Source organism: Cyanistes caeruleus, chromosome 2 (assembly GCF_971803275.1).
Source record: "Cyanistes caeruleus chromosome 2, bCyaCae1.hap1.1, whole genome shotgun sequence".
NCBI classification, from domain to species: Eukaryota; Metazoa; Chordata; class Aves; order Passeriformes; family Paridae; genus Cyanistes; species Cyanistes caeruleus.
In genome coordinates, this window is record NC_141702.1 from 58,630,602 (window position 1) to 58,656,815 (window position 26,214).

The 26,214-nt window shown below is 37.3% G+C and overlaps 1 protein-coding gene and 1 long non-coding RNA gene across 4 annotated transcripts in view; one reads left to right on the top strand and one right to left on the bottom strand.

Annotated features, from left to right (window-relative positions):
• The window catches only part of LOC111926719 (uncharacterized), a 24,277-nt gene extending 14,437 nt beyond the window's left edge, over nucleotides 1-9,840 (top strand). The window contains exon 2 of the long non-coding RNA XR_015283264.1: nucleotides 6,644-9,840. This is a non-coding gene — a long non-coding RNA (uncharacterized LOC111926719). The remainder of the gene's footprint in view (nucleotides 1-6,643) is intronic.
• The window catches only part of RGS17 (regulator of G protein signaling 17), a 71,111-nt gene that overhangs the window by 8,649 nt on the left and 36,248 nt on the right, over nucleotides 1-26,214 (bottom strand). For all 3 annotated transcript variants that reach the window (XM_086877299.1, XM_086877300.1, XM_086877298.1), the window contains exon 2: nucleotides 20,531-20,674. In XM_086877299.1, the coding sequence (XP_086733425.1) occupies nucleotides 20,531-20,649 (119 nt within the window). In that variant the 5' untranslated portion in view covers nucleotides 20,650-20,674. The remainder of the gene's footprint in view (nucleotides 1-20,530; nucleotides 20,675-26,214) is intronic.

Here is a 26,214-nt window from a genome sequence, read left to right on the forward strand (position 1 = left end):
CGTACACTTGCAAACGAAGCTCTTTGATACTGGTTGCTCCTTCACTTACCTGCCAAGACCTTAGTTCAGGCCCTTGGTCCTGCTTCCCCTGTTACAGCGTAGGAATGCAGCTCCAGTGCTGCTAAGGTTGTTAGGGTGTCATCAACTGCTGCAGGAGAAACAACACATCCTGAACTCTGGGATTGGCAGGTAAAAAGCCTTTCCATCTCCTCTGACCTGTTGTTCGTTAATTTACAGAGGGAGCACCCAGGAAAGACAGAAAGGAGTTCCATATACAGGAGGAGAAAAAGAAGGGACCATCCACTTTCTTTCTGTCTTGTAGTCTTTAAGTCCACACATGTAACTGCTTAGGGTCACCTTGCATCTGTCCAGAGCACAAAGTTGGAGTGAGGGAGAAGCAGGGAAGACACAAAGCTCTCCCTCCCTCCTTCCTTCCCTCCTTTGCAGTCCATAGGTAGAGCAGCATTTGTCTTCTCTGCTGGGTGCAGAGAACAGTGTCCTTTGGTTCCACAGAAGAGTAACACCATGGAAAGAGGAAACAGTTTGTGTAGGTTGCAAGCGCAATAGGGTGTTCGTTTGAGTTTGTCTAAAAGAGAACAAAGCTGTCTGTTTTCCTTCCTCCATCAAATGAGCAGCAACTAAGCTCTACTGAGGTCATGTACTTGTACAGGTACTAGACATAGAAGGTTTGGATGCAGAGTCTTACTGGAAGTAGAAAGTGACTCATCTGAGAGCAGTCAGTATACACTGCTAATTTAATTTGTTGTCTGGGATCAAATATTGTTTGCTTTGTTCATGCAATATATCTGCTAGACTAGTATGCTAAAAGACCCTGCTAGACTAATAGGATGGGTTGATGAAGGGGAAAGAATGGAATGGTGAATAAGAGAAATAGGAATAGAAGCAAGAAGGCCACTAACTTCATTGTAATGTTATTTTATCAAGGGAATAACTAGTAGACAGTTGGCACTTTTATTTTCTTTAAAAAACCTCAAAACAGCAAAACAAACAACAAAAAGTTCAGACTGTGGGCCTGAAAAATAGTATGCAGTTTTCTGGTATCTATACCATAGTGACAATGCAAGGTACACTCTTGGCCCTGATTCCTTCATCTCACCATTCATAACTGGAGTTTAATGGCTGAAATTAGTCAGAGGACACTCTAAAGACAGAGGTGTCACACTGGGTTGGAACACATTTGGGTATTACATTTAAAACTGTGATACTTTTGTAATGCATCTTGGCCTAAATTCCGCATTATGTTTCCTGTGACCAAATACCTCTACATTTCAACTTTTATTTATCTACATCTATCAAGGCTAGAGTTCCATCAGATATGTTACTTTTCATATATTTTTCCTGTGAATGAAACCATCATTTTTATACTGAAGTACATTCAATTCACGCATGTTCTGTTTTCACTCAAGGAACTGGTTCATGATCTCTTAGAAAAATAATTAAATATTCAAGAATTTTTGACTGCAAAGCTAGTTTTAAAGCAGCCTTTAATTAACTGATCACAATAACATATTGCTACCTTTTAACTTGAAATAACAACACTGCACTGTTCTTTCCTATGTTGCTATATTCAGCTGAAAACGCCCTGACTGTTCATGTTTCTCTAGGAAATTCAAGCAGTCTGCAGCAGCAAAAGTGTTCTGCATACCTGGAGTTGATGTCCTTGATACATTAATCCATCATTGAAGCTACCTGATTGTGTCAGAAGGATTATGCTGTACAGTCCAATACTTAACAGACTAAAACTAACAGGCTAAAGAGTAACAAAATTATCTTAGTTAAGGCTTTAAGAAAAGGAAATTGCTGATATACCTTATCAAAAAGTAGTTAAATGAAAGGGAGGTGCACTAGAGACATCTGATGCGAACTAACATCTTTGGTGCTATTATTATTTATTAGTTGGAATACACCCAGCAGATTACCCATGATAAAGGCACACCAAAACTCCTAGTGCCTTAAAAACGGAGAGTTTGGGATGTCTAAAGGCAGAGTTTAAATAGAAAGCACTAGCATGAGTTTGTTCTCTGTTCATATGGAAACTTTGTTCTGCCCACTTCTATGCTGATTTTATTGCTCTGGAGAGTACAGTAAAAAATACTTCAGTGACTTGAACTCGATGTAGCTTTCAAATATATCTTAGGTTCCTGACTGCTACAAAACCAATAAGTTTCTTTAACTACTGCAACAGTATAATTATGAGTAATTTCTTCTTGGAGTGAAGGTATTTCTCTTTTGCAACTTCCCACGCTTTATAAGTAAAAAATGTAATGATCAGGGACTACTTGAAGAGATGTAAACATTGAACAAATGACCACAAATAAAGGTGAGTGTGTCCAGGTTTCTAGCTGATGTGTTTTTGGAGGTACTGCAGGGATTTAAGGAACTTATCTTTATTTATTTAGCTGCTATTATTTGGCTGTTAAAATTCAAGTTAAGCAATTAAGTAATTGTTCTGTTAAGTAATTACATAGCTAAATCAGTAGTTAAGTACCCTGTTGCATGAGAAGATAAAAAAATCCAAGCTAATTGTACAGAATCATCAAGAGTTGAAGTAATTTAAGAGCAAGTATCTCACTGATTCTTCCTTCACGTGTTTCCAGCTGATGGTTTTAGCCTTTTTGTAAATTGCATCCCTACTGCTGCACTTAACTTCTACTGTCATGAAGAAATGGAAGGTAATTTAGAGTGTGCACCTGATCTTTCATTCTCTGTATATTCCGTAAACAAATGGTATTTAATTGGTTCCCAAGAGTCATGTTCTCATGTACCAGTCACCTAAATCTGGTGAATCAGTGAAATTACTCTTTTCACTATGGCAAGAAAACCATGCTATCGTGAGAGGTGCCAAGATTAATATTCTGCCCATATATGGCTGACACCAGGTACTATTCATTCAGGCATTTTCTCTGTTATGTGCCTCATATGCAGTATATCATCACAGTATTTTGTGATTGTGTCTGGCACTGAAGATAATGTGACTATTAAAACCTCTTGCCTTAATGGTGTTTTTTGAACTGCCATGGAGATGAGTAGAAATCAAAGTGGGACACTGTGAACTAGTTTCATAGCATATTTGATTGGCCATTTAGGAGATCTGTGCTCAGTTTCTACTTTTTGGCTGAAATTTGTAGTCTTCTGGCAGTGACTGCATTTTAGGCTAGACCTGTTTATGTCACACAGTTGGGTCATGAGCCCTCAAGCCACAAATGTAACAAAAAAAATCTTTATTCTAGGCCAAAGGTTACATTAAGTCAATTGTTCATACATAATCTGAAGGTAGAATTTCTTTTTTCCCCACATGAAAATCAATATTCAGATTCTCTGGATAACAGATGTTCTGGCAGTTTTCCTTCTCTTTGATTGACCCTTTGAAAGAATATATCTCACTGGCACTGCACTTCACCCTATCCTACTCCCAGAAATTTTTATTGTCGTCAGATCAAGACACATAATATTTTTTAGCTTTCTTAAAAAACCTACCGCAACTCTCTCCCCATAAAAGACCTCAAGAGATCAAGATTTATTATTTTAAAATTACAGTGGTAGATGATATAAAATGACTATTTCCTGAAAGTCTTGAAAAACACAATTTACCAAATTTACAAAACAGATTCAGATAGGAAGTATCTTTTCTCTTCTGATTGGAAGAGGAAAAGTCTTTAAGCCACTTACTAGACATGAAAAAATGAACATATGTTTAGTCCATTTTCCTGAAATGAGGGGAAAGTGGTTTTGAAAGCTTAGTGCTGGTGCCCATCTTTGTCTCAGTCTTTTGCCAGCTGGGTAAATACCTTCACTCTGCAATTCAAAATGGGTGTGCTCTTGCTCATCTCCATGTTCTCTGATTTCTTTACTTAAAAGACAATTGGCTTAAAACATGCTATATGAAAAAAATATATTTTTCAGGTTTTATTTCAGATGCAAAAAACCTGCATGCTAGTATCTTTTTCATTTTTGATTGTAGTTCAATCTGATCAACCTGTCTTCAATACTGCAGTTCAACAGTCAGTCACTGAAAAATCAATTGTTTGCACAATTCTATTCAGAAGCTCACTCCCAAATACTGAGACATGCTCTGTTATCTCAAAGATGTGGTCCCAATATCCCATATGCTGTATGATAATGGAAAAGACAACTATGCCAGGATTGTTTAATTTCTTTTATGAAACCTGATTTAACTTATGACTCAAAATCATTTTGTAACCTCATTTTTTTCTGACAGCTGGAATATTTAAGCTTGATGTCACTGAATACTAGTCAGGACCATGTTTGTTTATGCATAGAGGAGAATGATGATTTTGCTACACTGTGCAAAGCAATAATAATGAAAAAGAACTGCAATATTATTGTGATCCATTCATAAAGAACACTACAGCTATATTAATTTCAAATCACTGTCTTCTATCTCCCTTTTAATAACACAAAAATAGGTATCAATGAGAATGAAATGTTAAATGAACAATATTATCCAAGGACAGCTCTTTTTTGTAACCTGAGTAAAGGGTAAAAAACTTGCTTCTATTAAAGTTAAGAAAAGAATTCACTTTTTTTTGTTATATTAAGTGAATGATGTCCAGAATAACTATTCTGAGAAAAACTAGACCTAGAATCATTCTTTTTATGAAAAGGTGATACCTTGTATTAGACATTTTCACAGGCTCAGATAAACTTGCAGTATATCCTTAAAGTTCCTGGCTGTATCAGGGAAAAAGGGGTTATGTCCCTGTAAGAATAGCAAGACAGACTAAAGCTCTACAACTCTTCCAATAACACCAGTCTTTTCAAAACATCAGCCAAGTCTGTGGCAATAAATGAATTCTACAGTGGAGGCTTGCATGGATGCCTGGAGATCTGCAAGGCGAACATAAGTGATGTGTAGTGAACTTGTAATTCCCATATGTCTGCCTTGGAAATCTCTGAGAGATTTTGAAGGGAAATGGTGGTCAAAAGCCTATGGAATAATTTGCTTAAACTGATCAGAATATGGTCTTAACTCAGTCAGCAGAACATAATTTTTTTTTTTTTACAAATAAGAAACAGATCAAAAGAATGTGAATATTTTTTTTGTCATTAGTGTCAATCCTAGTTCTTTAGCAAGATAATGATTTACAGCTCTTCACTGAATTCAATAAAGAAATGTAGGATGTAAAATTTTGTATTGAAAAGAAGTTGAAATTTACTGAAAAATAGCTACATCCTACTTTTTGTAAAAAAAAAAAAAAATTTTCTTGTGCTTAAAACTAAATGATGAGATTGTATTTAGCAGACTGACATAGGTAAGCAGTCTGTTGGGGGAAAGCCAACAATTACCATAAGGCTATAATCAGCCCACTTGGCAGTGTCCACTGAAACTATAAACTCCTTTCAAAAAGTCCAGCTACCTGTGGTGCTGTGTTTTCTGAGTGCCAGAGTTACATTTGCCTTAGGTGATAAGATGGTGCTAGAGGAATGTATGATCCAAACTATTTTTAAAAGAAAAAAACAAACAAGCATAGACTCGAACATGGACAAAGCTGTTTTAGGGTGGAAAAAAATGTATTTTCAAATTGAATTTATAAACTTGACATCAGATTCTGTGAGTCTTTCCTCATTTAACTAAAAACCCCAATCAAGTTTTTTTTTATTTTTTAAAAATGCAAGTGTTTGCAAGTTAACCATCCTAGAGATTTTGTATTGCAGCTAAAATTTCTCCAGTATTTCAAAGCATCAGGTGAGGGATAGAATGCGGAGTCACAAACCTCGCCGCTCTTTGTTCAGCTTACAGTGTGGTCTCATTGTTTTAGCATACAAGAACTGCAGTAGTAACTGGCCTGTTTTTTCTTTTTTCTCATAGGTCACAAAAAGTCAGATAAAACAAAATAAGTGGTTTGTCTCTTCCAATAGCTAGAAAACCTACAATTTTTTACTTTCCAATTTTTCCTTTGCTGCATTTTCCCTCTTGATTCAATTTATGCTGTAGTGTGCATAGTGTTGCAGTTCATATTTTCCCCCCTTTTTCATCTCTGTTTAAAGAGCACACAGCTGAGAAATAGTCTGTGACAGACAGCTGGGCACTTCTATGTGCCGTGAATGTGATTTCAATGAAAAAGCTTAGGATCCTCTGCTCAGGATCCAGTAATATTAAATGCAGGCACACTTCTGGCTCTTATATGCACCTTTCTGCAGACCATAAATCTTGTGGGCCAAGTGGGATTGCAAGGTGTAAATTTTTTGGTCTAATTTTTCATAACCAGGATGGATGCAGAAGCTGTTTCACAGGCCCTTCTACCAGTGTTTTATGGAGAATGCAGCTGAACTGAGTTTGTCTTTTGCATAGATTTGACAGTTAAAATTAATTTACTTCTGAATTGGGTTTCTAACAAAATAGTGTTTGTGGAAAAGTTTAATGACATTTCATAACTGCTTTTGATAGTTCTAAAAATAATTATAATTACAATTTGAAATTAAATAATCAGTTGTCTTGGTTTTATTCATTGTTAGTTACCATTATTCTTTATACTCTTTTGTGAGTAATTCTAGTTAATATAATAAAAGAATAGATTTAAATGAAATATTGTGCTTAACTTTAAGAAGCTCTTTAGAAAAATTATGTTCTGTCATAGCAGATGATGGATTTCTTTTCCAGTAGGCTTGCTGATTACAAGAGAAGAGATTTTCTATTAAGAAAACAGCTCATCAGGAAATCCAGCAGCTATAACTCTTAACTTCATGACACATGGAGTATTTATTAAGGCCTCATCTCTCAGAGTCCTGCAAACAGCATCTCCATTTTTCACTCAAAATCGTGTTTATACTAAGAGCTATGGAGAGAAGTGCGAAGAACAATGCCTTACAACATTAAAATCCCAAAGCACAGCAAAAACTGCATTTTTATTTTGTATTTGAAGTATCCTTGCTTCCCTCAAACAGTCTTGATATTTCTAGAAGAGTAGCATTGACAGTGTGGTTGTGGAGTGTGTGGACACAGGAACAGAGATGTAGTCAAAACCCCTTGTGCCTACAGATGGGTATCTTGGCCCATTTACTGTCTTATTTCTGACACCAATACTGTAACGGCAATCCAGGGAGACTGAAAGAATCACTGCCCATTCTCCTGTGTTTGTTCTTTACTGCTGCTCTTGCAGTGGTATTTTCACCTTTTCTATGTGAAGGAATTACTTTTAGCTCTTTAAGATATTTAAGAGTTCAGAAGGAAATGCTCTTTAAAATACTTCAGATGAATAGGGTCCTACCTTTCTTCCTTGTACAAACCTGGACTAAGTTCTGTGAGTTCTTTTGTACAAAGGTTTATGATAAGGTCAGATTATCTATGTTGAGAGCTGTGAACTTTTCCATGAAAGAAAAGAAACTTCTTGGTTCATTTGAGATTGTATCTTTCTGCCATGCTTTTCATGTGGGGGAGAATGGGTTTAATTTTATACTGTTTTTCAATTGTACTGCTTTCTTAATAGTGTGCAGCATTCAGCCTAATTGGACAAAAGTTAATATAGGTTCAACTGTAAACCATAAAAGAAAAAGAAGATTGGTGGAAATCACAGTTTAAGATATCTGGAGCACCTCAGGCTATTAAGGTCTAGTCAGTTAAGATGTTTAGCTCTGTCCTGATAATATTATGTTGTGCTATTCCCCAGCTTGTGTAGAAGCAGAATTGAACCCAAATGATCTACTGCTTAAGAGTATAATCATCTCTTTGTTAATGGGAAGTCTTGGCCAAGCTTTTGGAGTTTGTGTAAGATCATTATACAAGGTTATTAAACTACATCCCACATGGCACCATGCAGGTAGATCATCCTTACTGAAATATGAGTGCTAAACTTAAGTAAATCATAGAGGGATGTGCTCAGTAAAGCAAGTACTTAAAAGGTTTTAGCAAATCTGCAGTGTTTCACTCTCTTCCCTTTCCTATATATTTAATATTTTAGAATGGAATAGATAAAAAAACTGGCAACATCTTCTCTTCTAAAGGGACAGCCAGGTTAACAGTCTATTTATAAAGCCACGAGTTTTCCTTATGTATCAAAGTTGAATAAGTTTCCTTATTCATCAAAGTTGAAAATAGTGTATGTTTGGCAGACAAACTCTCAAATTTGTCCAAACTACATTTTTCTTTTGGACCCCATGTAAAATTTGGAGAAATAAAACCTTGGAGAAATAAAAACCCACATGTCAATACATCTTCCATCATAGATTGATATTTGCAATGTGATCTTTGATGTAATTTTTATATTGATTCTTTTGTCTTTAGAAAATGTTCAGAAGTGTAATGGTAATGGAAAAACTAACTTGCTGGAAAACTCTTGATAAAAGGGATGTTCCCCTAAAATACTCACAGAAATGTTTTGTAAACATTTAAGATGTGAGTTTCAGTGTTAAAACTGAGTTCAGTGCACTGAATTTAGCGTTTCCTGATGTTGAGAGGGAACCTCCCGTGTTACAGCTTGTTTTCCTTGTCTCTGATGTCATGTCACTGGGCACCATGGAAAGGACCATGGCTCCATCTTCTTTGTTCACTCACTTCTGGTTATTTATACATATTGATAAGATCTTTCAGAGCCTTCTCTTCTCCAAGTGGAACCATGTCAGGTCTCTCAGCATTTCCTCACAGGGGAGGAGTTCCAGTCCTTTATTCATTTTAGAGGCCCTTTGTTGGAATCTGCAGTATACCCAGGGCTATCACGATGAAGAGCCCAGAACTGGATATAGTGCTCCAAGTGTGGTTAATAGTGCCACAAGCAACATTTAAAAAGGAACTGCAATTGAGGAATATTTTGGGGGGCTACTTAAAAAAATGCAATTATATTTACATTTCGGGATGACTTCAGAGTGAAGGAGAGAACTGTTCTCAAGGTCAATGCAGGTTAAATGTTCTGTGAAAGAAATGTTATGATGTTATGTTATGTTATGTTATGTTATGTTATGTTATGTTATGGCCCTTTTAATGGACAGCCTTGCTGAAGGTGTTGTTTTCTTCCTCTGCTCTTGTGTGACTTATTTTATCTCCCTACCTGCAGATATTGCAGCTCAGCAGGAGCTCAAAGGCAGATGGAAACTACCAGTGCGCACTGTACTTGAACTTCTTAAATAAAGGACAATATCTCCCTCAAACTTAGACTAGCACAGAGCAAAATTTGTAACTATGCAAGAGAGGAAAGAACTAGTGATTTAAATCAATCTGACTTTCCTAAATTCTTTGTTCTTCTGAAAATCTATAAGAAAATATACTTTCTTCTGGATTTTACCTTAAAGAGGTTATATTAATTTTACATAATGATAGCCACTACACAAGTAATTACAACTTTTCTAAACTGTTAGTCCTTTCTAGGATATTTTTTTGAGATTTTTGTTCTCATATGTGGAATGTAATTTCTGTAAAGGTAAGATACTCAAGGCTTGGCAAAATTTATTTACCAATTATTTCTAGTGCAGTTACTCTAGCTTTTTTCCATTAGTTTAGAGATGGTTTCTGCTTTAGGAAATATTCAGCTCAAGGATGTATTTCTTTTGTCAGGTCACCCAACAGATCACTATTCCAGCTGTCAGCTTCATTCTTTCCTTCAGAATAATATTACCATTCATATTCCATCTTGTATGATAGATACATTTAATTACTAGACAATCTGCAGTGTCCTTACTCCTGGCTACAACTATTTTCCAAGCAATTCCTTCATATATTTGAGACAATTAAAGGTGACAGTTCTGTACTGTTCAAAGAAATGGAAATTGTATCCCTTCAAAGGGTAGCTACATGAATAAAAACCCTCCAAATCACTAGCAAGCAAGCCTAATGGTTTCAACTAATTCTAATAAATGAGCCTAGTCTCAGTTTCTGTAGTGGCTTTTTCTTTATTATTCTTGGTTTTCAGATATTAAAGTAGGAGCAACAGTAAAGAATTGAGCTTGAATAGGATCACTACTTTGGTAATATTGATAGATTCCATGGATTTAGATGTAGTTTTTAAATGGGAAAGGATGCCTGGAAACATTCATACTAAATTCACATTTTTATTTTCATAAGGTGTTGCAGAGCAATCCAGTTAAAGAGAGCTTTAGGAAATTTCAAAGGATAGTTCCTGATATGATGATTTTGAACACCATATTTTGTGAAATTAGCCCAGACTAAACTAGTTTAATGCTTATCTGCATCACAGTCAAGTAAGATGGGGGATCTCCCACTTTACATTCTTCCAGATAACAAACAGGATTGAGACCCTCTGTGTATATTACAGACATCTGTTTTGTTAGTACTGGTCTCCAAATTTAGTTAGACCCTAAACTGGGAAGCACTTTCAGCATGGATGTCAACAAGAACTGAAATTACCCATTCCTTCATAATGGATGCTCAGCATCTGCCATTATCCAGCCCTAACCAGATATTTCAGAAGAACCATCCAGGCAAATATATATGCTATGGAATTTTTAAGGGTGACTAGACAAGACTCATATCTCCTTTGCCTTTTTCACTAGCATAATGAATGTCTGACCCACTTTTCTTGTGAGAGGATCTCCATCTAATAAGTGCTTCCTACTAGAGGTCCAGACTAATTTCCATGAAATATTCTCATTTTTTCTCTTCAAAGCACTAGACATTTATTCCTGTTTCAACTGGCATTTTGAACTGATTTGGAATTATGCACGGTTAAAAAATAAACATGTGCAAGATGGAAATTCTGCTGCTGACAGATTTTAGTAGCCTAATTCTTTTCCCTTTTGGTTTGGAACTACAGGCTGCATTTATTCTTGCAGATAAAATGGTCTGGGAGAGTCCTGAGGTTGACGGGCGCCACATAGCCCCAGTCCACTAAAGCCCATACCCAAAACAGGGTTTCTGCACCTGCCACAGGCCATTGGCTGAGACTTTGGCACTGGCCAAATCTCTGCTAGGGAGTTAAAACTTGCTAACAATTTACTGTACAGGCTGACCCTAACCCATTAGACCCTGCCCCTAAGTTTTGCTTAGTGGTACAGACACTGTCAGTGTGCTTAATTTGGAAAAGGGTGTTTTGTTATTGTTTTTGCATGTTGAATATTGAAGTTTTTATTATTCTACAATGAATAAAGTTAAAAGGTTTGCAAGGGGACTTTGGCACCTTTAAAATGTTACTATCTACCAACACTCCTTACTTCAGGTGATGTTTTGATCTCAGACCCATTGTGACCTTTTATGTACTTCTCTGTTTATGTGGTTTTCCTCGGAGTTAAAGCATCTTTGTGTAAATATCTAATTGCAAATTTGTCATAAGAAAACCTAAAGCAGCCCAAACCCTGTCAAGGGAGATTTCAAAGGCTCCAAACTCCTAATACCTGTGAATCACAGCATAAGCTGGACTCAGGCAATCTCAGCACTCTTTTTTTTCTTTCCTCCAAAGCAACAGTCAAGCTGTGCTCCGGTGACAGAAAATCTGTCATGACATTACAAGTCTTCCTCCAGCCAGTGTTCCACAGACACTAAGCTGAACAGCATTTTGGTGCAGGCAGGTGGGAAATGGGTATGAGGGGTGAGGGAGAGCCAAGATGCTGATGCTCTTAAGCAATCCATCTCTTAAACAGCCTCAGAGGAGGCATCAAGCTGCTTTTCACCACTGGAAGTGATTCTGCTACTTCTTTCTCTCTCTCCAGTCTCCTCAAGAGCAGCTGTCCCCGAATACACTCTTGAGTGCTGTGCCAGGACAGAATCAAGATCATTTTATAAAGTTAACTAGATTTAGCCTGCTCTCTCCTTCTATGGAACTAGTGTTGGTATCTTTTGCACCACTGAATTAGAATGAGCCTTGTGTAATCCCAAATCCCCTCTGAGCATGTATTTATTCTTCAATTTAGAAGAACTGCAGTTCTGATTCTTTTTACTGTAATTTTCTTTACAGAAATGTTTGCTTGAAGTAGGACTATTTTCTGCAGTTTGACTGATCACGGGTTTGTATCTTATTAGTACTACACACAAAGGAATCTGCATTTCATTTGTGAGTCTTCCGAAACATTTATTTAAAATTTGCTAATCTATTATGTTTACAATCTGCTCATTCTCTAACCTGCTTGTGTTATCACAGATGGGGGAAAAATATCAGTAAACACATGAGCCTCCATCTGTTCCTCAAAATGAAATGAACTTTCAAAGTTTAAATTATAAGAATAAAATCCTGATACTAGGAAAGCTTGGCACAGAGAGCCCAGGGCTGGTTTTGATGTTAATGGGGGTTCTACCACTGGCTTGTGATGAAAGTTAACAGACCAGCTACAGAAGAAGCTGTTTCACTCTTTGCAGCCTTCTATTTTTATTATGTGGAGTTAAAAGTTTTCCTTATACCTTTGAAAACAGGAACATGAATCAGTTTGCATGGACTTAGTTGAAAAGTATTAAAAGTGTTAAAAGTTTTTTCAAGCCAGGATTCTTGGTTGGAAACTAATTTAGAATTATTTATATATGTGAAACTTCCATTTGTATATATATAGATGTCTTGTGCATCTTTGTGCTTCCACCATGATTTCATGGTAGACTGGCAGCATCTTTGTGATTACCTCTTTGCACCACGTGCCAAAATCAATGCAGTGTAAGCTACCTTACAGCTTTCTCACAGAGAAGGACGTGATTGTAATTTACTTTATATGTCCCAGAAAGCAACAGCCTGAATCTACTTCTTGGCAAATTTCCTGTGGAAACTCCTTGACGCTGTGGGAGCTGGTGGCTCACTGTCCTTGCCTCTATTCCAAGGCTGTGCAAGAGCTTGTGCTCCCACAGGAATTTGGAGGTAGGTGGCAAGAGGCTGAGAAGAAGAAAGGAAGAAGACAAAAGGTGGTGCATTAGCTTTGATTAAGGGATTACTTAGCTGCTTTTTGATGAGGGGAGATATATTTGATTAATTCAGAAGAGGGTTCCATAGTGACCAAGAATGGTTCTCATGAGATTCAATAGGTCAACTTTAAGCTTCCTTTAGCTATTTTTACACTAATTTTTTGTTTTCTGTGAATGATATTTCTAAAGTCCTTTTGGTTTGCCAGTAACGCCTTGTTTTCCTGCATTCACATCTTACTCTCTAGAAGCAGATGAAGGAAATATTATAATCAGTAGTTAGAAGCCGTTAGGATATTTGTGAACCCACCTACCTCTACACCTTGTGGCAAAGAGATGTGCTGCCCTCTTTTGAAAAGGCAGCATTTCACATCTGCTTCACAGGAGGTGCAAGAAGTGGTCAAAGCTGCCTTTACTTGCCAGCTCTGGAGCGTTGGGATAAGCTGTATGTTGAATCACACATGAGGTAAATCTGTAGTCTGGCTCAAGGAGAGAGCAGACTTCCAGGAATTGTTAGGCTAACACTGACAATCTGGCCAAGTGTCACAGCCCAGAGGTTGGCAAGTCAGGCTGTGTTGCCCTAGGAGAGTTGTGTAAACAAGCATGCACAGAGCCACCTGTCTCCAGCCTGCCCTGAGGATCTAAACTTCCATAAATTTCCAGCAAAATCACTTCCCTTGTCTTAATTGTAAAGGAGAAAGAGCTTATTAAATTTCATACTTATTAAGAAGACATGCTTCCCTGCTCTGATTTTTTTTTCCATTTAGAGATCTTTTGCTTTAAAGGGAAAAGAAATGCTTTACTTGGGTAGCATTTAATAAGCACAGTTAACTTACAGAAGTATGAAAAAAAAAACAACTTGACAAGCTATTTATTTTTAGCGAGTATTCTGATTATTTTTCCAAATGCTGAGAATTTAATTATTTTATTTTAAGTATCTCAGGGAACTTCGAGAGGCCCATTTCTGAGGACTAGATATTTAAATCCTCAGTCCACACTCACCCCATTGTGCATTCCATCGACAACAGGAATGTCTACCAGCTTTCTCTTATGGGCCAAGCACTAAGATATGTGGATTTAAAGAAAAGGCAATTAAAGACTGGTTTTCATTAATATCATGTTTAGTAGCTGTGTGACAAGCCAGATAATGGTTTTTATCCAGCTCTAAATATGACCTATCAAAAAACTGGTTCTACTTTCCTTACCAGTGGTGCCCATTGCACTCTGATAATCAGATGATACTGTCCCATAGTTGCACAAAACACAAGTTCCTAAGCCTTCTCTTCCTCAGAATAAATTATTCTCCAGGAAAGAGATGGAATGTTCTCATCTTTGACCTCTGCAATAGCAAGTGGTAAAAATATGAGGGTGTTCTATGATATTTTAAAGTATAAAAAGGTTCAGATTGGAACATCTTTTTCCCATTAAATATTTTTAAAAATATCACCTTCTATTTCAGTAAAATAGAGTACAGTAGCCTGCACTTCTGTATTCTGCACTAGAGTAAAAAAATTCTTGATGCACTTTTCCATATCCACTTTTTCACAGATGTGTTATTTTTAAAAAGTAAAACACAGAGAATTGAGTACATCTGTTTCAGACATACTGTCCTATGTGTTCAGGGAGGAGAAGAAGAATTAAAAACAAAATTAAAAGCCAAAATATGTTTTTCAAAATCAGTGTTTTTGTTTCAAAGATAAAGATTTTCTTTTCTTGCCAGATGCTTTAACAAAATCCTGAGAGCCTGGGTTTTTCTTGTATCAGTCCACCTCTAGTCTGGGCCTAGTCTAAATTTCTGCTGCAAACAGGCATGGGAAGAAGGATATGGGTTTTGTTTTTGACATACTTATGAACATGTGGGTATAATTTATTGCATTAAATTGTTTTTTGTTTCTGTCCTTCCTTTACTTCTCTGTCCTTCAAACTTTCTACCACAGTTAAATAAAATAAAGCAGCCATGACTGTAGCCCCCAGAAAATATCTTTTATAGATTCAAGTGAAGTCTTGACACAATGTTTTGATAGCAAACTAAGATTGAATATTCCAGGAAAATATTATTCTTCTCAAAGTACTAGAGAGGTGCGAAGTGGAAAAAAAAAAAAAAAAAAAAGGTGTGGTTTTTTTTGTTGTTTTTTTTCTTCATTTAGAGCACACAGTTTGTAAGGAGGATAACACTGAACCCCATAGAGAACAAATATTAATGCAATTTAAAATTGTTCTTAGAACTGTGTCTACCATTTCATATTTATGGCACAGGAGACAGAAATATTTTCTTGTAGGCCCAAGTAAACTGCACAACAACACTGAACCCCATAGAGAACAAATATTAATGCAATTTAAAATTGTTCTTAGAACTGTGTCTACCATTTCATATTTATGGCACAGGAGACAGAAATATTTTCTTGTAGGCCCAAGTAAACTGCACAACTCTTGCAAGGAAAATGTTCCCTTTAATAAAGAAAAATATTTGTGTAGCAATGTCATCAGGAAGAAGTTTCAGAGTAACTCACAGCGGTCATAGACAAGTTATAAGAACTGTGGAGAGAGGTTTCTTGCCAAGAGCAACTCTTGTTTACTGCCAAGATGGCAAATACCCTATCTTCCCTGGAATCTCTTGTGTGTGGGAAACTCTCTTCCACAAGTCTTCAGCAGTTTTAATGGTTACATTTTTGGGTAAAGGCCTTTCAGTTCACTCACTTCAATCAAGCTACAAGTGAAGCTAAGTGATCATCTTCACTTATCCCCTGGAAACCTTTTCATGTACCCCAGACTGACATACTGCTAAAGGTCTCTTGCAGGGTAGATGTCAGATCCCTTCTGAGCTTTCTGTGTACAGTAAAAGGAGACAGATTATCGGGCATCAGAGTGTCCCACAGTTTTCAAATTCACTGAGCACCTTATGAAAGGAAGAGGGGATTAAAAGATATGACTCCTGCTCTGGGTAGGAGACAAAGGAGGAAGCAAAATAAAACTGGCAGAAAAGCCAAACTCCCTGTGATAGTGCCTGAAGGGTTTTTTTGAAGAATGTAATTTAAAAGTATTTTCAAGAGAAAAACAAGTTTCATGTCTGCTCAGGAAGCTGGAGTAATGGATTGCTAAACAAGGTTGGGGAAGTGAAATAGCAGGCTTACTCCTCTAACCTTGCCAAACTGAGCTCAAAACTATATAAAGTCACAGCTCTAAGTACTAAATGGGCAACTCTCTGGAGAAAGCATAATTGAGGAAATTATGGACTGTCATGTTAGAAGACTTACTGCAAATTTTGCAAGTCTCAGGCTACCCAAGTCATTGAAATTACATCTTGTAAGGAAGCACATTCTTCTGTCCTCTATTGAAATGGAGCTTTGCAGAAGCTTGACACATGATGATTCAGTCAAGAACCACAGGTACATGGTACTTTAATTGGGCAGTCTTCGTGCAATGAGTGCCTAAGGTCTATTTCTGGTCAGTGAAGAGAGGAAGGTCTATAGAAGGTCTTCACAGGGATGTATCATCTGCTTCTGCTGTGTTTCCTGTTGGGAACAGGAAACAAGCCAACAAGTGTTTCCTGTTGGGAACTTCGGAAGTACTTTATTTTTTTCCACAGAGGAGAACTAGTGTTTCCTTCACTACTTGTACTCAGAAACAAGTTCAGAGCTTAAACTAGTTGGCAACGTCATGATCATACCTATTAGAATAAAATAGCCATTTTAATAGTCTTGTTAATCTCCTTTCATTTTCAATCTGAGCAAACATTTGTAGTAAGTCTTGCTTTATCCCTGTAAACTGAGCAATTTACTGTCCCAATCATTATCAGTGCCAAAAGATGTACTGAGCCTGGCTGCGATGGAGTTAATTCTCTTCACAGGAATCCTTATGGCACTAGGTTTTGGATTTTTGACCAAAACAGTGTTGATAACACATTAATGCTATAGCTGCTGTTGAGCAGTCACCGCACAGCATCAAGGATTTCTCTGTTTCTCACATTGCCTTGTCAGTGGGCTGGCTGGGAGTGCATAAGAAGCTGTGAGGGGACACAGCTGGGACAGCTGGCCACAACTGACTAAAGGGATATTCCATACTGTATGATGATTGTGATCAGCAATAAAAGCTGCATAAGAAAAAGGAAGGATGGAGGTTGAGAGCTGTAGCATCTGTTTTCCCAAGTCACTCTAACATGTGATGGACCATGGCTTTCCAGGACATGGCTGAACTGATGGGAAGCCATGAATGGATTTTTTGTTTTGCTTTAGTTGTGCACACAGCTTTGCTTTATCAATTAAACTCTTTATGTCAATGAAAGAGTTTTGTCGCTTTCACTTTTCTGATTATTTTCTCCATCCTGTTGGTGAGGAGTGAGTAAGCATCTGCTTGGGGCTGAGCTACCTACAGAGATTATCCCACAACAATAAAGAAGTCCTCCAAATAGTTATTATTTTTAAGAAAAAAAATATTAGAGAAAAACAAATAAAAGAGGTTCTTAATAAGATGTACCGAATAATTTCTCAATTTTTTTGCTGTTAACCAGTCTCTATTAGGCAAGATACTATTTCCCCAAAGGTCTGAATATTTTCCTGTGCTGTTGTGCAAACAGAAGACTTAATGCCTATTCTGATTTTAACATGAGGTAGAACAGAAGAAAACAAGCACCTCATGATGCACAAAAGATATTTTCAGAATTCTAATGATTTATTTGGATATGGGAACTATTGAACTAACTCTTTGAACCGTAAAAAGGGAATTTTTTTTACTAAAATCTGCACATAGTCCTCCCATTTCTGTGAATGGTGAAGAAGTTGAGTCAATAAGCAGTTAATGATGTAAGAGCTATCATCAGTCACACACAGGTGGAAGAACTGAAGAAAATTCAGATCTTGATAGAACATTGCCTTCCCCATTAATGAATCCAGCAGCATTTCCAGACAGGTATCTCTTGGGAAATTCATGTTACTCAGTTACAAAGACCTGTGGAACTAGGGAAAGCATGTAATTACTCTAAGTCCAGAGAACCTGTTACAATTATTGATTAGGATTTTCTATTACAGAGAACTATGCTAGAGAATTAATTAGCTAGAATCCTCTATATATGAGAGACTAATAAAGTTAGTTACTTTTTAAAAATTATTATTATTTTTGTAATTTTTTAGTGTAGACAACTGAGGCAAGAACAGTAACCTGTATTCTTCCCCGACAGTTTTGATTACAAAGCAAATTTGTTATCACAATCAATTACTTCATTTAAACTGAGATTCTGAAACATTTCATACTGCATTTTTCAAAGTTTTTTTCCATCTTTCCTCTAACGGAGCTTCTACTACAGGATCATAGAAGTTAAAGCTGGAAAATACTAGATCATTTTTATGTCTTTTGATTTTAGCAAACATGAGTGATGTAAGTATTCCTTTGATCACTTATTTGACTTAATTTTGAAAACTAGCTAACAGGATTTCTCCATACCCTGTCTAATCTACTTTTCAAAAAAAATCCCAACCTCAAGTCCTGAAAAACCCTGAAAGAAAGTAAAAACAATTACTAGAAGAGCTGAAGGTACATCCTTCAGTGTTTTAAATCAATAATTACTCCAATTTAGATTTAATATGCATAAGCTGTTTACATATATAATGGTATTGCCTTCAATGTGACTTCTGTGACTGCAAGGGTCACAAGAGCTTCAAAACAGAGTATCATTTTCAACTTTAAGATTTCTTGAGTTGCATCATGCTTAAAAAATTAAATCAGTTGTCATTAAGTTTTAGGAATTAGACTGATATTTTATTGAATACTATTGCTATTATATGAATACTATTGCTATTATATGAATATTAATCATATTCTTGTATGCAAGGCAAAAACCAACCCTAGCTGTACATGCATAATGATGGGCTTTATTTTCATTCAGGAAAGAGATGTTGTATTCAGGGTGGATAATTCCATGAAAACATCATCTCTGGGGTTGTTAAAAAATAAGCAGAGTGCTAGGAATTAGTAACAAAACTCAAGAGCAAACACAAAACATGGTGCACCCATGTCTCAACCACAAAAACAGATCTAGTGACACATCTCAGACAGGAAATAGAATAGGAAAGGGACATAGACACAAGGTAGGTGAGTAAATAGGACAGATAAGGATAAATCATGGTCTGGGTCACTCTGTATCACAGAGATTAAAATAGAGAAGTCTGAGGAAGAAAAAACAGCTGAAGGGAGAGAGCTCTGTAAAATCTTGACCATCCTGGAAATGATTATTCACTGTTCTTCACATAAGAATAAGGAAATTTAAATTTCAAATGAAATTAGTTTCTAGTAGGTTAACACAAATTAAAGGGAGTAATACTTCATGGAATGCACAGGCCTACTGTAGAATTTATTGCTAGAGGGAACCCTGGATGCCAAAAGTTTAGTTTAGTTCAGGAAGTCACTTCAGAAAATGGTTTAACAAATTGAGGAAAGAAAATTCCACCAAGGTCTATAAACCACAGAGAAAGGAGCCCTGGGACAGGAAAACCGAAGTTGCAGATTGAAAATAGTTGTGAGGTTTTTTGAGTAGGTAGTTTGAGGAGGTGCATATCTACTTGTTTAATCCTTATCTTGTGGTATTTGATAAAGGTGAAATATCTTCCTGAAACAGGATACCAAGGTAAATGAACCTCTGGCCTGTAACAGTACAGCTGGTATTGTGCCCTTGTCCCACAGCAGAAAGAAAAGTGACAAAACACCCTCACTTTACTTCCTATTTAATACACTTCCACCTATTTCTCAATATGGATTGAACATATTGCAAAGTAACTTGGTAAAACATGAGCTCTGGCTCCTTCTTGCTCCAGCAATACTCTGCCTTCAGGTGAAACTGGAAGTAACAGCCAAGGCAGGTCCACCCTGCTACTGCCTCCAGGATGTGGCAGTATCTTGAAAAAAAACCTGTCCCATTTGGTACCTGGTGCATATATGCTGGTATGTATTTTTAAATATACTGAAGAAAATAGCCTCAGATTTTAGACTGGGGCCAGATGGCTGATTGAAGTGAAAATAACACAGATATACAGAGAAATGGACACTCCAAAGAAGCTGAACTGTCTGGTTAATACGATGCACAGGCTCTGAACAGTGCTGCATGTCATTTACCTTATATTTCAATACTGTTTTCATAAAAATAAGAAATAAAGATCTGATGCATCTCAAGACACTGAGAATTTAAAGCTATTTCGGAAACTGACTTTAAATCTTTGACTTTACAAGTGAACTCTTTGTTGAGGAAGGGACAAGCAGCCACTAAAATCATTCTACTCCATTTGAGAGATAAAGTGGAATTTAAGGCTCAAATTTTCAGATTTACAGAATTTATATTAGTAATGTAACAGGCCACCACATATTTACATTTATGACCATCTCCCTCTTTTTCACCTGAATGCAGAGAACTGCTGTATCAAAAGTACGAGCATAAAAAAATGTTTTGTATGCAAACTATAAAATATTCATTACTGAGTCTCTCACTCACAAATACAAGTTTTACAACTGAAATTTCCTCATTTAATTATGGTTTAATAAGATAAATATAGCTTGAATTTACTATTCTTTCTTCTTCTCCATCACAAGATGTCCAACCAAATCAGGTTGATTTGATTTAAATCAAATTTTTAAATGTAAAGTTAAATTGTGTCTCCTCTCCCAGAAGTTAACATGTTCCCAGTGCTTTCCATTCTCATAGTTTACCTGTGGTGTATATGGAAGCAAATATACTACAGGACATACCATGAACAGCTGCAGCAACAGCACCAACAAAAGCAACATGTGTTGTTGGGCCTTTGGTTTCCAGGTGCTTGAGACACAGCTGATGTTCCTTCATTTTGTGACTGCTGCCTCTTTCTCATTTCAGCTACTTCAGTGCCCAAGTGGCTATAAGAACACAGACATAAGAGATGTACAGAATTACTACAGACAGTCATAAATCACAATCACATTTCTACAGCAATGTTCTCACAGCTCATGGCAACAAAAGCACGTGACCATCAATGGAGCCAGCCAAGAAATAGTTCCCTTGTGTTAAAAGCAGTTTCCAGAAGACCACATCTCAGTGACACGTTCACGCTCCTGCGCCGCTGAATCACACCCCATCTTTGGCTGGACTCAAAGAGCTGTTTATTATCAGTTATTATCAGTTGATTAAAAGCCATACTGCTTTTGTAACACTTGGAAGAGACTGCTTTGTTCCTTACCATAGGACTATCACAGTTGTTTCTGTTATACAAAATATGCAGCTAAAAATATGGCAGGATGGTTATTCACCTTAAACATTAATTGGATACTGACTTTTTTTACTTTTTGACTTTAGTCTATGCTGGACCAATGAAATTGATGTAAGTGATATTATATCAAGGGCACCTGTCTTTTAAGGGCCAAGATTTTTATGTGTCCTAACTGAGAGGCTTGTTATTTAAGAGTTATTCTTGGTAAATATAATGGATAATTAGTTAGTATTTATAAAATACTTCCCCACCTTTGAGACTAATTTCTGGTCACAGATCTTTGCTCATTGCCAATTTTTCCTAGGTTTTATTAGGCCAAGATTTTTTTCCTCCCAGTGACTTAAAATATGCAGCTAGAAGTAGTATACCATGCATTATGTAGTCTTCAAAAAAAGTTAAACATTTACTGCTAAGTTATATTATTTAGGAAGAGTTAGATGTCAGGGTCCTTCTAATGGCTCACATCTTTGTAAAACAACTATAAGTTTCCCAGATTAATGGCCAATACAAACATATAAATTTGAGTGAAATTTAGTACTTTTGCCTTTGAAAAAGTACTAAGAGATTACTGTAGGGAGGAGCTTGGTTTAAAACATAAGTGGATAGAAATGACCTTTTGTGAGCAGCATACATGGTGCTCCACATTCCCAGGGCATTCTGCTACAACCAGGAGCGCTGGGGAAAGGCAAAGTCTGATTGATTTGCCACCTGGGTACACCATGCACAGACAAACAAGAGACATGCCACTTCTTCTACATGCACTCAAGCAGCAGCTGTGAGAGTTTACATGGTTTTACATGTTTCATTTACATGGTTGCTAAAACTCCTGAGCTTTCTATTCTGTAATAGTGTCCTAGACAGCTTACACACAACCACACACAGCAAGGATACTGAGCTTCAGAACTCAAACTCATGCTCCAAAACTCAAGGTTGATGGTTATTCTGGCTTCTTGCATAGCTACCTTTTCCATGTATGCTATCACTGAGTAGAATCAAGTAATTTTTGAAGTGTTTGGTAAAATAAAACAATGAAGAGCCATCTAACTATCACTGGTAGGTGCACCTGCTTATGCTATTGATATTACTTATGGTTTATAGCTGCTCTTGAAAATTAAAATGACATGCAAACAAAACATACACCTTTTTTATGTCAAATGCAAACCTCAGATGTTAACAAGGTGTAACTGGATAATATTTTTTCAATAGATATGGAGGAAGGAAAATTTTTGAAGCATAATATGTAGCTCAGGGAGTAATTGACAGTATAAAGTCTCTTTCTCCAAATTACAGTGCAGAATTTCTGCTGACTGTGCATGATGCAGTTAAATTATTTTATAGATATCTGTGTCATGCTGTGAATTGGTATTTTTTTTCAGCAAGTGCAATGACTTTGGTTAAATGAATTAAAGCCAGATATTTTGAAACGGAACGTTTGTTTCTTTTAAGTAAGATAGTGACTCTGGAAATATTTGTACAATAAAAAAAAAACGCAACAAAATTTAAAGGTTTCAGAAACCAGTAAGTTACCATATTTAGGCATTTGTTGGGCTGTAATCCCATTCATTCCACCTGCATACCAGAATCCAAGCATTTTTTTCAGCATTTTAGCTATATATATAAAAAAAAATGTACTATGACTAGAATATGTGGCACTATAAATAAAGGGGATAGGATGAAGGTTATCCATTCAAACATGATGTGGTGACTTTGCCATAGTTTCAGAAAAGCTTTACCACACCACAAGATGCTGCTGCCACTAAAATAAATATCCCTCTCCCTTTTCTCCTTCTCACAGTCACTCATTCCCTCACCTGAGCTGGACCCCTTCTCTGTGTTGGCAGCAGCATTTGTACAGGTACCTGGTGAATTTGAGAAAAGAATAGGCACAGTGGAAATTTAATCAGGAGGGAAAAGAAAAAAAAAAATAGGTTCAACTTGCTTCAAGTGACTTTCTCATTTACCTCAGGAAGATGTGAGCACTTGGATAGAGCAGGGCAGAAAACTGAACATCAGGCAGGCAAGGAGAATGGGGGAACCACTTTCTTCCATTCCTGCTCCCACTGTCAGTAAGTGACGGTGAAATGGGTGGGAATTACGCAGCTGCAGAAAGGTAAAATCTGCAGCTGCAGTTCCCACCACACAGAATATGGCAGAGAGGGACAGTCAGAAGTGGGGTTTCACAAAAATGGTTCACACCTTTAATCCTGCCCAGAAACCTCAACTACTGAAAACTCTCCAGCATTCATCTTTTTGGTATGAACTACCATGGCCAGCTGTTTCAGAGGTTTGCAAGTCTGGCAGGGCACAGAACTGTGAGGGAAATATGATTCTCCATTGTAGAGCATTTCAGGAGAAATGGCTTCCTCCAAGGTTGCTCAGAGCCAGTCTAGGCAGTCTTTAGGGCAGAGCTGTCTGTTTTGCTATGTTCTAACAGCTCTGGAATATGGGGAAGCACATAACTCATCCCTTTTCTGGCCATGCATTATTTGGTGAAGGAAGAAGGCAGCCCTTGATTGCAGGTAAAGTTATATTTATCTATTTAGTCTGTATTTGAAAAAAATGAAAAAAAAATAAAAAAAGGAACAGATAAAAGAAAGAAAAGAATCATAGAATCAGAATCATGGAATGGCCTGGGTTGGAAGGGACCTGAAAGATCATCTGGTTCCAGTCCCCCTGCCATGAGCAGGGGCACCTTCTGCTGTACCCAGTTGCCCCATCCAACATGGCCTTGAACACTGCCAGGGATGGGGCACCCACAACTTCCTTGGCAACCTTTTCCAGCACCTCACCACTCTCACAGTAAAGAATTTTTTTCCTAAGGAAGGAAGTAAGGAAGACAGAGCTAGCAACATCCCCAAATCCTGTATGTACATCCAAGTATGTACATTCTGGCCCTAGCCCAATAAAGCATTAATTGCAATTCCAGCAAAGTGCCACAATAGGATATATTTTGAAATGGGTTGTGAACATGGATATTATATAGTGGGACTATCCTTAGCTTCCAAATATCACGGGGAAAGATTTTACTGGCACAGTGGGAAAAAGTTGTATTTAATCCATTTCAGATTCTCTCCTTTCCACAGCTGACATTGGTGTTCACTCTGAACCTTGCTGTGTCTCATGGTACAAAGAAAATGATTTTGCTTGGCAGGACTGGTGCTCCACTCAATAAAAACATGAGGCTGAAACTCCAAGCAATGGACAGTGTTCTCAGTGAATACTTGACATGTTCAGTGGCATAACCAGTGGCTGAAGTCAAAGTCATCAGCCCTGTTCTGCTGTTTGGGTTACTTTCTCTCAGAGAGCTTTAAACCGAAGTCTACAAGAAATATGAAAAACCCACCCTGTGATGCAAAACTATTACATTTACTGAGGATGTAGTTGGATGGGTGGAAACTTTAGTTTCATGCTTATTTTCGTTGGATTTCGTGTTTCATGTTTTATTTGCAAATACCAGATGTCATCTACGCAAAACAGTAATTGATTCCATTAGATTATTTAGGATGCAGAAGCAGGAATATCTTAATTCTTGGCTATATTTAGAGACTGAGTAGACAGAGGGTTTATATTTGGTGCCTTGGTCCAAGGCATAAAAAAGAAATTTAGAATCTTTGATTCAGCAAGTTGCTCTGATGAGATGAAGAATTTTTCTGAAGTGAAAGTTAGTACATAATTGTGAAGGACTAGAATATTGTGAACTGATTCTGAGGAGACCTTCTAGTATAATAGTACAAATAGTACACACTGTCTCCAAAACCTGTTTGCCTTTTAGCTTTTTTCACCATTTTCATCCTTCCTGAGACTCTGTAGCTTGGCAAAAGTACCTGGTGGTGAAGGTGGGCCTTTTGTCCAACAGAACTGTTTTTTCCCTTGGTACACTACATATGACCTCTCAGACCATCATGTTACAGGTATCAATTCCTTCTGATACTTTTGCATCTGGTTCTTTGCCTCCATTTGGGGGCATGGTTTACTGTGCTATGATTTCCATTTGTCCTGGTAGGAAATAGGAATAGTATTCGAGCTTGCTTGACTGACTCATTCTCTCGGGGGTGGGCTGGTATTATGGCCTTTGAGAAATCCATAATCATGGAGGACTTCATTTTGCAGAACATCTGTTGGCCCTGCTCTGTAGCTGAGGAAAGGAACCCAAGGGTACAGCAACTGTTTATTATACCAGTTATGAGACAGGTGGCTCTTATAAACTGCAGAGCAAGAAAGTCTGTGCAACCCTGTGTGTATCTTCAATCTTGCAGTGCTGGAAGATTATGAATATTAAAAAACCCTTAGAAATTTGGAGTAAGCTTTCCTATTAGTTCTGGAACCAATGACACAAGGATCTATTTCTGTGTTTAGATAGTGTAATTACCACTTATTCCACTGGGTTCCCAGGAGTAATTATTACAGAAAACCCCCTGTGCACAGAGCACTGTCTTGGGAAGACTGCTCAAAAGAAACAACTGATGGAAGAATGATTTGGTTTATTACATTTACTGGGAAGTCCTATTGAATACAGACTATGGTCCCTTCAGATTCCACAGGGTACCTCCAGAAAATGAAAAGAAGGCAATTTCTGCACTTCCCTAACTCTTCACCTCCTGTAGGATTTGTGCTAAGTTTTAGATGGGTTTTAAAGTGTTTTCCCCAGAGATTCCCAAGGTATTGGACGTGGCAAAATTCACAGGCTGCATAATTTCAATAATTTAATTTGATGTCTCTCTTCTGATGAAGAGATTTTTTTTCCTTTATCTTTTTTCCCTCCTGGCCTCAAAAGACTGTCATTACAGTACTGCAATTTTCTGAACTTTTGGCAGTGTTCCATTTGTCCCTCTTTGCTTGTTTTGGAGCCTCCCCTTGCACATGACCCCCCCTGTAATAATTTCTGTCCCCCTCAGCATTGTGAAGGCATTCCCTGGAGAAGCTCCTGTGCTATGAAATTGGAGGAAAATATTGAAACTCCACAGGGGATTGAGAAGAGTTTCTTTTCTATCTTCTGGGACCATTATCTAACGGCTGTTTTGAAAGAGAGACATCATATAAGGGTGAGGATAAACATGCATCGTTTCATACAGCAAGAAAGTGGCATTTTGTCTTTTGTTGAAGGTAGGACACATAATGGCTAAGATTTTGGGGTGGAATTGGTGCAGAATCAGCTAGGGAAACTGTCCTATTTCAAACTCTGAAATAGGC